The sequence below is a fragment of the Chiroxiphia lanceolata genome, chromosome 4, assembly GCF_009829145.1.
Source record: "Chiroxiphia lanceolata isolate bChiLan1 chromosome 4, bChiLan1.pri, whole genome shotgun sequence".
NCBI classification, from domain to species: Eukaryota; Metazoa; Chordata; class Aves; order Passeriformes; family Pipridae; genus Chiroxiphia; species Chiroxiphia lanceolata.
Window position 1 is genome coordinate 21,710,787 of NC_045640.1, and position 14,342 is coordinate 21,725,128.

The 14,342-nt window shown below is 35.4% G+C and overlaps 1 protein-coding gene across 1 annotated transcript in view; it reads left to right on the forward strand.

The window, feature by feature from the left end:
* PCDH7 (protocadherin 7) overlaps positions 1 to 13,714 on the forward strand; it is a 366,930-nt gene extending 353,216 nt beyond the window's left edge. The window contains exon 3 of the mRNA XM_032686127.1: positions 13,647 to 13,714. Coding sequence (XP_032542018.1) covers positions 13,647 to 13,654 — 8 coding nt within the window. The 3' untranslated portion in view covers positions 13,655 to 13,714. The remainder of the gene's footprint in view (positions 1 to 13,646) is intronic.
* Positions 13,715 to 14,342: the final 628 nt, after the last annotated feature.

Consider the following 14,342-nt stretch of genomic DNA (forward strand, 5'->3'; position numbering starts at 1 on the left):
TTTTATAAATTCCTACATCAAATTCCTGAAGGAATTTGTCTGTGTGGATATTTTTGTTGCCAACCGCTCAACACAGTTTCCTGTTCTGACCCTTAGTTGCAGTAGCAATCATTCTACATTAATTCTTAAAAATTCTAACATGTTGCAAATGTAAAAGAACTGAAAAGGAGAAAAAAGCAAACAAAAGTAAACCTCACTTTATTATCTAGATATTTAATATCTGTAAAAAGTAAATAAATATGCAGAGAATTCTCAAGTGAAGACCTTATATGTTCTTTTCTTCATTCTCTTTTCCAAAGCAAGAAAGCAAAGGGATCTTTGGGGATTTCACTCTTTTTTTGCCCTTCACAAAGATGGATGTTACCCTGTATAACTAGCCAAGCAACTTGGCAAAAGCAGTACAACCATAAAACTATATTTAAACAACTCTAGTTTCAAGTACAGATACCAAGCCATTTTTCTCTTTATACTTCATCCTCCTTGCACGTGATAATTTTTTGACCTAAATGATGCATTTTAAAGCCACTTTTACTTCATAATAAGGAAATTCTGTTGGTTGTTTACACTCTACCATCTTTTAAGAATTTTTTATCCCTCTCGTTGATAAAGCTTGAGTGATCTCTAATAGAGACTTGTTCATAAATGTACCATTCTTTATTGTACAAGGAACTTAATTTTGTTATTTTAAATAATGTTTGCAACTCATTTTATGTGTCAATTAAATAGCAGGATATTTTTTTAAAAGACTTTTTTTAGCATCCTCATGGACCCAGGGAGGCATATAGGCACCGGTTTTACAAAAGCATTTAACTGAATTAAGAGCTTAACTCCTGCTGACCTTCAAAACACCACACATACTTATGATGTGTTAGATTCTAATATGGTACAGTACATAGATCTCCCATGTTTGTTTTTAAATAAGGAGCATTCTTCATGACTGTTTTTCTGAACAGGGATAATACATTCATTTATTCCTGCAGCCACTTGTAGGCAGTGACAAAAATTAATGCTTTGCAATTCTATCTTAAAAAAATATTTAAATTATTATAAAGGTTCTTATTTCTAGATAACTTTAAACCCCACAAAAACCAAGAATACTTCAAAATCAAAATAAAAGTTTTATTTAAGTAGAAGAATTTCCACTTCATCAATTTGTATTCTATTTACTTTCTAATTAGGGAGAAACAAATGTTGTAGTCTCCACTTACATCTACTCAAATAATTTTCTACATTTTTTTAAACAACTTATAGTGACCAGAAACTCAGCTATTCCCACTTTTCAGGTAAATTATATACACAATTGTTTTGGTATTAAAAATGTAAAATGTAATAATTTATTTCTCATCAAGAAAATGTAAATCTATACATTCATACTATCCATGCTGTTGTTCTCTTTAAGGACTCCTAAAGGAGTTTTAAGTAAAGGAATTTTGCCACTTTATTGAAAATATTCCAAAGTACAATTAGTTGCTACAGTGAGATTTAATAAGGCCAGGACCCTTGGTATTTTGTACCTGTTTATAAACTTTTTCTGGGTCTTGACATAAAATCTGAGAAAGCCCATTTAATTTTGCTGCACTAATAAATACTTTTATAAAATATTCTTATTACAAAATTCCTTAAAACTCTATAAAATGTATCTACTGACATTTGCTATGTAATGATATTCCATTTTCAGCCTCATACATTCCCTGTTTTGGGACTAAACTACTAAATAATAAAACAATATTAAATTTAAATAAGGCGATCTTTGCCTTTTTGATTCACTGTCTTTTCATTGTTCGCCTCTTAAAAAAAGAAGATTAAAACAAAAGACCATACTTTCTGATTTTCCTGTATGGTAGAAGAATTAAACATAACAAGATAACAAGTGGAAAGATTTGGACCACCATTATGTAAGAATAAAAGAAACACTTTTTCTCTATTTTAACTTTGTAAGCATCCCAGAAGCATAGCTACTGGAAGCACAAAGGTTAGAGCTTCTACAAAAAAGCTGCTAGAAAAAAAAAAAACTATTTCTACTATGCAGTTGGCTGAAAAATTTAATTCCAGTATACATGTTATTAATTACTGAGGTTGTGGGTTTTGTTGTGGTTTTTTTTTCTTTCTCTTTCATTGGAAGAGAATAGGCTTGTTAAAGAAGAACCTTCCAAAATTTACATTATAAAATATCCTAAACTTATAGGTCATAAAAGAGTAGAGTGTCAGGAAGAAAAATATGAGGAATGGACAACAGAGTATTGAATAAGATGATAAAACTGAGGGCTGAGGAAGCATCCTATGTAAGAAGCTACATCCTTGGGGTTACATCCTTAAAGAGTAAGGTAAAGCTTGAAAATTGATACACAGCTCTACAGGCAGCAATTGTAGAGAGTCACAGACTGACCCTTTGAACAGATTCCAAATAGTGTTTTGATCAGTGGTTATAACAGAGCCATCTGACTGTTTTGGACTAATGAGGAGGGGATCAATTATGACTCTATTTTCCATAAATGTTGTGTACATCCCTATGTGTTGTTGTTTTTTTTTTATTTCTCATAAACTAATTACTGTGAGAGAGCTCACAAGTCAGATCTTTACAAGAAAAACATCTAAAGAAACTATAGGAAACTCAAAGCAAATTCTTACCCAGGTAATGAGAGCTTTGGTACTGTCAAAAATAGGGTACAGAGAGTCCTCCTTTTTCAGAGTTTTGAAAAGAAATTGGGAACAAACTAATTAAAAACACTTATTTGCAATTTGAATAAAACTGTATAAAGTCAAGTTCTCAGTAATTAGATTATCTCTTGGATTTTATCCAATTTAATAAGTAATTTTTAATTATTTAATTGTTACGGTTTTTTAATCTCCCTTTGTGTTTTAAACAATTTTTTTTGCATATTTTTTGTGCAATTGGATGTATTCCATAATTCTAATCTTTCTTTTTTAATTCATTTTATGTTGTACCAGGTATTTTCTTTTCTTCTTTTTGTCATCTGTGTAATTATTAATGCTTTTCTCATTATTTTACTGCAGTGTGCTTTTCATTGTGCTTTGTATTGAAATTTAGTGAAGAAGAATGCAAAATGAGTTATTTATGAACTAAGCTGCCCTTCATTATATCTTTGCATACAAAAAAAGGCACATCAACAGAAGAAAGAATTTACACAGTTTCTTGAGTCTCTGTCATGTAATGCAGAGATGTAGATGTAATGCAGAAAGTTTGCCAAAACAGTTTGGAATTCAACTTCCGTTAAGTTCATCTACTTGAAAGACATTCATGTTTTCAATTAATTTCAATATACTTTTCAATATTCTATTTTTTGTGTTTAATGTAAATATTATTGCACCTCTTGAAAAACCCTAATCTATTTCCTGAAGAATCAAATTCTTGTCTCTACTTCTTTTTGCTCAGCTAGGAAATGGATGTCATATAGCAGAATATTTGTATATAAACTATATGGCTGGTAACCTCTCATGCAAAAGAATTTGCATATTCACCAAGGTATCTATTTTTACAATAACTTTTTTAAAGACTTTATTTGAAAATACATCCTGAAAATAAAATTATTTTGCCATAGGGGTTAAAAAATGTTGGGTTTTAATAAGACTCAGACTGCCATAGATTTCAGATTTCTACAGAACTTTCCTGATTAATTAACCAAAACCAAATGATTTCAATGTAGACTTTATATTGCAGCTGTTGAACGTAGGTGAGATCCTGTAGTAACTTTATTAAATTTCTTATATTACTGAAGCATAACCAGAAGTTTTAAACACGAGTTCTGTATAATTGTTTACCCTAAACATTCACAGAAGTTTGTTAAGTTAACAGACAGAAAATATACTGAGTAATCAGAAAAGGTCAAGATCTTAAATACATGTAGTTAAGAAGATATTCTATGGTGTCATATTTTATATCCAAGTATATTTAATATTAGAGATCATAAGGGCACTACAGGTCATATAAAGCCACATGCAACCGTGATAGACATTGTCAACTTTCCAGGGCATCGAAATAACACTCTTAATTTTACTTATTTACTTAGGTAAAAACACATATTACTGTGTGATCTCTACCTGTGATTCATCCCTGATCATACCATGCCTGTACTCCTCTATGCCACATACCTTGTCTCAACTTCTCAAGGCCCCTGTTACTGTACCAGGTCTGTATTTCTCTATTTCATTGTGTTACAGTTGAAATATTTCATTATATACAGAATAACTACCTGTTAGTCTCTATAAAACTATGCTTGCACCACATAAAAATAACCAAAAGTAAAATTAATTATCCATAAATCCCTGGTCAAACAGAGAAATTGTTGTCACAGTGAAACAAAGCGAAACAAATCTGTAAGGCAGTTCAAGTAAAGTTCAGACAGAGTAAGTCTGACAAGTCTCAGTTCCTGACATCTAGCAAATTCAATACAAAGCTTATGGTCTCTTAATAGCCATGGCAATACTTATTATCGGACTACACGATCACAGCTTGTTGTGCTTGCAAACAGCTAGTCAAACACGGTACATCCTCACTGGTGTTCAAACCACACTCTAGTAAAAGCTGATGTGCTACTTTTACTTGGAAGTACTGCATTTTTGGGTCTATTATTTTTACAAATTCCTGGATAGGCAAATATTTCCTCATCTATAAATGTGCATTATTTATTTCATATATATAAATATGCATTAGTTTATTTGTTATTATCATCATCAATATTATAATACCTATATATATTTATGTACAGATTTCTAACTGGGAGTGATCTGTGGAATTTAAGCAATGGCAGAAAAATCTTTAGAAGAGGGCACTATATTTCTTACATGACAGAAAACTGAATATGTGATATTAAACTTTGGGTTGTTATGCAACAAAAAAGAAGCAATTTAGGCCAAAACCACACCTTCAGTCCTTCACTAAACTTTTAAAGTACAAAAAAAACAATAGAAATACAATGCTTTGAAAAAATCTCACCGAGCTCTGCAGCAGAGGGATACTGCTGCAGAGGTTTATTTGTTGAATATCTGGTGATCACTGGACTTTTTTAGCCAGTGTAAAAGGATTTGTTCGCTAGAATTCCTATCTCTTGAGAACAGCTCAAAGCAGCTCAATATTCTTTGGCTGCCAGTTGTTGCTGATGGCTATTTTCTTTGTCACAGTGGCTGTCAGAAGATACCTTTAAGAAAGATTTATTTGGTAAAGGGAGAACGGGGGTTTTTTAATACACAGGAATGTGGGATCTACTTTCTATTTCTTTCTTTCTTAGCTAAGGCTTTTCTCTCTCTGAATGCAGTTTGAATTAATATAACTGATGGATACTTCCTATCAAACTGTATCTGTTAACTCATTTAATATTAAACACATTTAAAAAAATGTACTATACAGGAATGCATATTGTGCATTTAACACCAGAGTTTATATTTTATTTGATTTCTATTTATTTAACCTATTGAATATACAAACCTTCTCTTTTTTTTGTTTAATAATGCAATTTCAGTAAATGGATACCTATTCCGCCTTTGATAAAAAGCCTAATTTAAGACAACATCTATGAAACTGGGTAGTAAAACTGTCTTCTTACACAAGACTCAGTAGCAAATACATCATATTACTGAGGTCATTCAAGCCTTCAGATCACTATGTTCCTTCAAAGAAGGATGGTTGATCAAGGTCTGTCACTTTGCACAAAGGTATATTCTCTGTCAGGCTCCTGGGTAATGTCGCAAGTCTCTCGTACTCATTCTTGTGAAGTTTGACAAGTTATTTAAGGAAAAGTACTCAGAAAACCAGGAGCCGATAATGACAATGTTACTGAACAAGTTATTGGTATATATACATTTATTGAAGAACTATAATGAATATGTAACAGAAATGTACTGAATATATATTAGTTTCATGAATATAACCTGGTCTGTTGAGTTGCTGGGTGTGCCAGCTTCGCGGAGCTATAGCCTTGCAGTCAGTGTGCTGTCAACAAAGTGATGTTGGATTTCTAACCTAGTAAACCGATTGGAGAGTTTATTTCCCATGTTTTGGTGACAACAGAGTAACCATCTCATGAGATGCTCAGCAACCTGAATCAGAAGTCCTTGTTGAAAGAAAGTTTATTTATTGTATAAAAATTCAGAGTAAAAAAAAAAAAAAAGGGAATATTCTCCAACTGAAAAGGCAGAAGATATGAAGATATCCATTCTAGGATACTGTTGTGGAAGCCTGTGGAACAGTGGAAGCCAGTGCTTGAGACAAGCACCTTGCAGCCTGTATGCACTTCAAATTGCTCTCCTCCAGAGAACCCTGTTGCCAGTTGTTGACACTTTTGTTTGCCATTTGAATGGAATTTGTAGCACACCTGTGAGACTAAGCACAGTAAAGCAACAACTGATTTCTGGGGCTATGTGAGAGGTAAAATATACAGCACACATTCAATACCCCTGTACTGGAAAGAGATAAAGATGTGTTTGAAAATGCCAGTGTTAGACTGTTAGATATGGAGCCCAAAATGGTACCTCAAGGGTTTATTTTCTTTGATAAAACAAAAAACCCCATATTTTTCCATTGTAGGAATAGTAGCATCTAAATCCTTTCAGGACTTGTGTTTCTATGTACGCGAATGATAGGTACTGAAACTGTTCAGTGACATTGCTATCTGTTGCTTTACATTTAATTTAACTTAGAAAAGACAAAGAAACACCAGAAGAGTTACTTGGAATCAGAAGCTCGATCTTGTCACAGAAGTAGTCTTCGGAAATCCCCTATTCTATGTAAGTTAGATGCCAGGATCCTTAAAATTAAATCCAGTCATGTAGAAAAGCTACTTATCAGAATACAGATAAAGAGTGTTACTTTTGTTATATTGTTTGTGTGAACTAATTTTCCACCTTTCTTTGATAACGGGCACAAATCCCTGATGTTTTCCAGCACTTAAGTGGTCATATGTCTTTTTCTGTGTATTTTATTTGTTCTTCTTGTGACAACTTTTGTCCACATGATTTTTCTTTCATTTATTTTGAAATACTTCCTTCCCTTTGTAGACTTCCAATTTCTACAGAATTTTAAATTTTTAAATCCAGATCCAGATGGTAAGCAGATATTAAGAAAAAGATGTAAAAAACCAAATAACATCCTTTTGTGAAGTCAATGTCTTATAAGTTTTTAACATATTTTTTCCAGATCACAGAATCACAGAATATACTGAGTTGCAAGAGACCTACAAAGATCACTGAGTCCAACTCTGAGCCCTTCACAGGCCCATCCCCAAGAGTCACACTGGGTGCCTGAGACTATCATCCAAATTCTTCTTGAACTCTGGAAGGCTTGGTGCTGTGACCGCGTCCCTAGGGAGCCCCTTCCAGTGCACAACCTCCCTCTGGGTGAAGAACCTTTTTCTAATATCCCACCTAAGCCCCCCATAACGTAACTTCAGGCCATTGCTTCAGATTCTGTCACTGATTATCACAGAGAAGAGATCAGATCAGTGCCTGCTCCTGCTCTTCCTCTCACAAGGAAGTTGTGACTGCAATGAGGTCTCCCCTCAGTCTCCTCTTCTCCAGGCTGAACAGACCAAGTAACCTCAACCAATCCTCACACAGCTTCCCCTCAATGCCCTTCAGCATCCTCATTGCCCTCTTTTGGATGTTCTCTAATGGTTTAATATTTTTCTTATATTGCAATGCCCAAAACTGCACACAATATTTCAGGTGAGGCCACACCAGTGCAGAGCAAAGCAGGACAATCCCCTCCCTCAACCTGCTGAAGATGCTTTGCCTGATATCTCCAGGACACAGCTGACCCTCCTGGCCACCAGAGCACTGCTGACTCATATTCAGATTTCCTTGACCAGGACCCCCAGGTCCCTTTACGCAACACTGCTTTCCAGTCTCTCTCCCTAGTCTATACAACCAACTAGGGTTGCCCCATCCCAGGTGCAGGATCCTGCACTTCCCATTGTTGAGCTTCATATGGTTGGTGATTACCCAGTCCTCTCACTTGTTGAGGTCTCTCTGCAGGGCCTTCCTACCTTCAAGGGAGTCAATAGTTCCTCACAGTTTTGTATCAGCTACAAACTTGCTTAACTTCCTTTCCACTCCTGTGTCCAAGTCATTTATAAAGATGTTGAAGAGCACAGGGCCCAAGATGGAGCCCCGTGGAACCCCACCAGTGACGGGTCTCCAATCTGATGTTACCCCATTCACTGTCACCCTCTGTGCTCGACCTGTGAGCCAACTGCTCACCCACTGCATGATGTGTTTATCCAGCTGTGGGCTGGACATTTTGTCCAGAAGGATTCTGTGAGAGACAGTATCGAAAGCTTTACTGAAATCCAAAAAGATTACATCCACTGGCTTCCCTCAACCAACTAGGTGCGTTACCCTGTCATAAAAGGAGATCAGATTTGATAAGCAGGACTTCATCCTCATGAAGCCATGCTGGCTGTGACCAAGGACTGTATTGGCCTCCAGATGTTTTTCAGTACCTCCCAGAATAATCTTCTCCATAGCTTTACCAGGCACTGAAGTGAGATTGAGAGGTCTGTAGTTTCCAGGGCCCTCCTTCTTGTCCTTCTGGAAAAACAGGGCAACGTTCCCCAGCTTCCAGTCAGCTAGGAACTCTCCAGATTGCCAAGACTGCTCAAAAATCATCAAGAGAGGTTTTGTAATGCCATCAGATGGCTCTTAGAGAATTCTGGGATGAATCCCATCAGGTTCCATAGATTTATAGGGATCCAGCTGGAGCAGTAGATCCTGCATAAGTTCAGGGTCGACTGGGAGTTGATCATTCTGACAGTCATGGTCCTCCAGCTCAGGGCACTGAGACCCCCTTGGTCTGTCATCCGTCTTGAAGACAGAGGCACAGAACGTGTTAAACACCTCTTCCTTGTCTCTCTCCCTGTTTGTGAGATGACCATCCTCATCCTGTAATGGACCAATGATATTTCTAAACTGCCTGTTGCTATTAATGTATTTGAAAAAACTGTTTTTATTGTCCCCCACACTTCTGGCCAACTTCAAGTCCAATTGAGCTTTGGCCACACAAATTTTTTCCCTACAGTGGCAAGTAGCGTCTCTATATTCTTCTAATGTCATTTGACCTTGCTTCCACTGGGTATACCCTTTTCTTTTTTACCTTATTGCCAGGAGAAGATTCTTGTTCAGCCTAGTCGGCCTTCTACCTTGCCTTCTTGACTTTCAACATTTGGGAGTTGCGTGCTCCTGTGCCCTTAGGAGGTGACATTTGAAAAGTGACCCACACTGATGGACCCCAGCACCTGCAAAAATATTTTCCTGGGGGTCCTTACTTACTAGTTTCCTGAGCAGTCTCAGTTCTGCTCTCCTTATGTCCAGAGTTGAGGTTTTGCTGGCACTTTTACTCCAGTCAACAGAGATTTTAAACTCCATCACTTTGTGGCTGCTATGTCAAAGATGGCACCAATAAGAATATATAATTAATGAAAGTATGAAAAAACCTTGTGGGTTATTAATTTTTTAATAACTTAAGATTTAGAATAGTTTATTTCCTCCTATTGTATCAAGAAAAACAGAATAGAAGAAAGAAAATAGAGAAGGTAACCAGAAAAAGATAATGCTGGTGCTAGCATCTTACATCTAATCCCAAAATGGCAACTCATCCTGAAATTAGGAAATTTCAATGTAATAGCATCAAGCAAAAGAAAATAAAAATAATAGTATCACCCTGCAATAGTTGGTGTTTTAATGCTGACTAAGTACCTACTTCTCAGCATTTTTCCTTTAGAAGTGTATACTGTTGTGGCAGAAAAAATGGTTACTGTTTAAAAAATGTGTCTTTTGTTTTGAGAATTAATACAGTTCTGTTTCATTGTTTCTACTTAAAAAGAGATTAATTAACCTAGTTTTGTCCTGTCTCTGTTCAGCAATACAATCTTAGATTTAACAGTCTTCTTCAGATTTCGTTAATCTGCACCAATAATTTGTACTCCCACCCAAAAATAAAGGTACTTCCTAATTAAGATTTGTAGGAGAGAGAAGAAAAAAATCCAATCCCAAAAAAGAAAGCATCATCCAAATTTAAATACTCCCAAATATTTGCAATGAAATTGTGGATCATATAAATGACTGGTACATATTTTGTAATTAGTTATTCTTGTTATTTTTTCTTGTTCATTTGCCACAATATCAATTAAACTATAAGTCCATGAGAGTTTTATCATTTATTTCACCTAATGTCTCATAATAAACTTCAGTCATTTACAGTGGGTCTCCAAGTCATTAATGTGAATTAGTGAGCCTCTTCTGTATTGCAACAGAAGTAATGAGCTTATGCCTCAGAGTATTTACAGTTTACTAAACAAATCTTCCTTTTTGTATCTTGCATATTAAGCAACATTTCCCTCTTGGAATAGTCTTTATTTTATCCATTTAACACAACAATGAAAAACATATAATTACATCTAACCATCTGAATTATTGGATAAGAATTTAATTTTAATTAATTAGAATAGAACTGGTGAATTCCCTTTCCTGGAGATGGTGGGAAAATGAACCATTCTAAAACTAAGAGAGTCTTCCATTACTACATTCTAGTATAACCTCAGTGTTTTGACAAAATTTCAGTTTGACTATTACTTCTATCTGCCTAAATACTTCTCTCTCTCTTCATAAAATAATATAATGGCTTGGGTTGGGAGGGACCAGGAAGAATTTCTTCATGTAAAGAGTTGTTAAACATTGGAATGGACTGGCCAGGATGTGGTGGAGTCACTATCCCCACACATGTTCAAGAAAGAACTGGACGTGGCACTTAATTTTATGGTCCAGTTGACAAGACAGTGATTGGTTAAAGTTTGGATGCGATGATCTTGGAGGTCTTGTCTAACCCAAATGATTCTGTGGTTCTGTGACCTTAGAGATCATCTACTTCCAACCCCCCTGTCATGAGTGGAGATACGGTCTGCTACATTAGGTTGATCAAAGCTCCGTCCAACCTGACCTTGAACGCTTCCAGGGATGAGGAATGGCTGAGGTCACTTGATCTGTTCAGCCTGGAGAAGAGGAGACTGAGTGGAAACCTCATTAAACTCAAGACGATCTGCTGTATGACCTCTTCCATCACTGATAAGTCTGTAGTTCCCCTTATCTTTCTTCCAACAGTTCTTGTAGATGGGTATCATATTTGCTAACTTCTAGCCACCTGGAACCTCTACGCTTAGTCAAGGACTGCTGGCAAATGACTGAAAATGGTTTGGCAAGGTCTTCCATCCTCTCCCTCAGTACCCTTAGGTGAATCCCATCTGTGCCTACTGTGCATTGTCCCTATGTGTGTCTAAGTGGTGTAGCAGGTCACTGACCTTTTCCTCCTGGATTATGGTGGTTGCATTCTGCTTCCCATTTGTGTCTTTCAGCTCGGGGGTCTGGGTACCCTGAGGATGACTGGCCTTACTATTAAAGACTGAGGCAAAAAAGAAACTAAGTATCTCGTCCTCTTCTGTATCATGTCACTGTTTCCCCCTGCATGCAATAAAGGATAGATGCAGATTTTCCTTAACCCTCCTTTTGTTAATGATGCATTTGTAAAAACTTTTTTTGCTGTCTTTTACAACAGTAGTCCCTTCTGTATGTAATGACTAGATCAGCATCACCAGTAGCCTTAAAAAAAGTTTTCATGCAAGATAAAAACAATATAAATCACAGTTTGATTTGTTTATAAAGTAACTCAAGAATAGCAACACAGAAAACAGCATATAAGGTTCAGAAAAGCTTTCTAAACTGTTTCAAATCATAGGGAGTTGCTAATTCAAATTCAGTATTGGGTTCTCTTCAGAAAAGAGCTGTAGAGTTATTCCCTGAGACTATAGACTTCTTCATTTCCATTTACTCCTTATCTGTCTAGTTATACTACTATCCTTGGTGTAACTAGCACAATAGAAAATAAAGAACCAAATGAAAGACAGTGCTGAGACAAAAGCAAATTCAAGGTCAATATATTGAATTTGAATTAATCATCATTCAATGATGTGGAATTATTTTATTATAGCTATTCTTTTTTTCCTAATTTTATTAAGACAGTGTTTAATAAATATACTTAATAGGGACCTAAAATACTTGTTCACAGATAAATCCCTACCCACTTGCATCATGTGTATTAATCTACCTGATCTCAGTGGTAGATGAAAGCCAGAAGGAAAAATATTTCCTCTTCTTGGCTCTTTCCTACTCTGAAACTTCTATTTCCATCTCTGAAGTGTTGTCATACCCTTTAATAAGCATAGCTCTGCTTACCTCTTTGACATTTGGTGTTGCAGGAGTGTGGTTTAATGAGGTGTCCAACAACGGAGTCCAGAAAACAAAGAGAAACTCTTAACAAACCCCTTAATTTCTTTTCTTCTGCATACCTTTTAATCATGTTATGCCATTAACCTTACCAGGTTCTACTCTTTTAAGAGTATCTCTTTATTTATTTATCTTACTCATATTTGCGAATCAATGAGCTTTCTTGTATCATTCATACAGTATTTCTAACCTGTCAGAAATTTCAGAAGCAAAAAACATAAATACTACAGTGAGTCATACCACAGAAAAATGCAATAAATTAATTAGGCTAGCAACTTTTTCCAGCAAGGTCTTTGAATGTAAACAGGCATCTAAACATGCAATTCTTTTTAGCAATTTCTATTTGTACATACACACACAGATAAAACAAAATAAAACAAAATACGCCCCAAGTAAATCTGTCTTCTATAAGTTTCAGATAACACAAGTTCACTGCCTGAAAAACCTGGAGCCAAAAAACTTGTAACCTTGGTAGTCTTGGTAGGTGCATTGTAAACAGCAGACTTTCTAGAAAATACTTTGTTTCTATAAAACACTATATATAAAACACTTATCTATACAAGACAAGCATTTAATTTATAGAAGACAAATATTAAAAAAAAAATTAAGTATTTCTAAATGGTCCTTCCTCCTTTTACCTCAGCTTGCAGTAAAATTTGCCTCTTAAATGTGAATTTTTCAGACACATTCTCACACAGAATTCTATCTTTGGAAACGAATAAAACTATACAGGCAGGTTGAATTACATTAAAGGAAGCATATAAGTGCAACATTCATAAGGGCATAAAAAATCGTTAAAGAACTATGCCTTGAAAAAAATATTGTAGAGGGACTACAGCAGGAATTCACTTTTGTTCAACAAAATGGATTGCCAAGAAGTTTGACACTCCTAAAAAAAGGAATGTGCTAGTATTGAAGTCATCCATAGACACCATAGCAGTTCTTTCTCAGAAATGAAAGTTTGCAAACCTTCCAGCTGAATGTAGTGACGAGTCCATTGACAAGATGACATTCATTTGAGCAACAGGCAGTAATAGATGGATAGATAAGTCAGATAGATTCTTTCAGATGACACAGGCTAAATATGCAGTCGTAATCAGTATTTCAGAACAGTATCTCTAATTTGACACTGATGCAGAGAGGTTTCTATGCAGCTTTCTAAAAATGGACTTTGTTGTCACATTGGCGCGCGCGTGTGTAAAACATGCTGTCACTCTCGCAACCTCTTGTCCTGACTTTTGATGGAGCTCCACTTATTTTCAAGGCATTTATGAATAGAAGAGAGAATGCAAAAACCACACTTGCAGATTTGTCCTGAAGTGAAGTGTCAAATTCAATGTGTGTTGAACTGTCTTTTTCAGGAGCATGAACAAGACAAAGCAACCAGCAGAAGAAACTGTAGTTTTTCTGATACTGGATATGAAAGGGAAGAATCTTTCGCTGCAGACTTTTTCTTACCTTGTTGCCTAAAGTTCAGAGGAAGGTTTGGGAGGTAAGAGGGGAAACAAAGTTTACTTTTGTCAATCTAAAGAACCTATGAGCATTTATAATGGTGATATATTCCACATTTTTCCTTATGGAGAAACGTCCAAAGTAGTCAAATGTTTTTGCCTCAGCAGGTAACACTTTGATGAGTTCTAGTGACAGATAATTGGAAGAACAACTGTTTAAATATGAAACATAAATATTTTTTATAAACTGCACAGAGTATTAAAATTAGACATTACTATATTGGAAATTAAAATCAGCAGATGTGTTAATTTTTGAAATATTTCTTTTTAGTTTTTTTCAATTATTTCAATTATTTAGTTTCTATGAACATACTAATAAGTACATTCAAGCACCAGCATTCAGTTTAGCAAAGAATTGGATACAAGTACCACTAGACAGTCATGAAAAAATTGTGGAATCTGTGACCTGAACAACTGCATCAAAAATTGATTCTAGCAGTGGTACTTAATAAAAATGTATCCTATTATTCATATGTTCAATTAAACAACATTAATTTAGAATATTAAATTCTTAGACATTTTTACAAAAACCACTAGTTTCAGTCT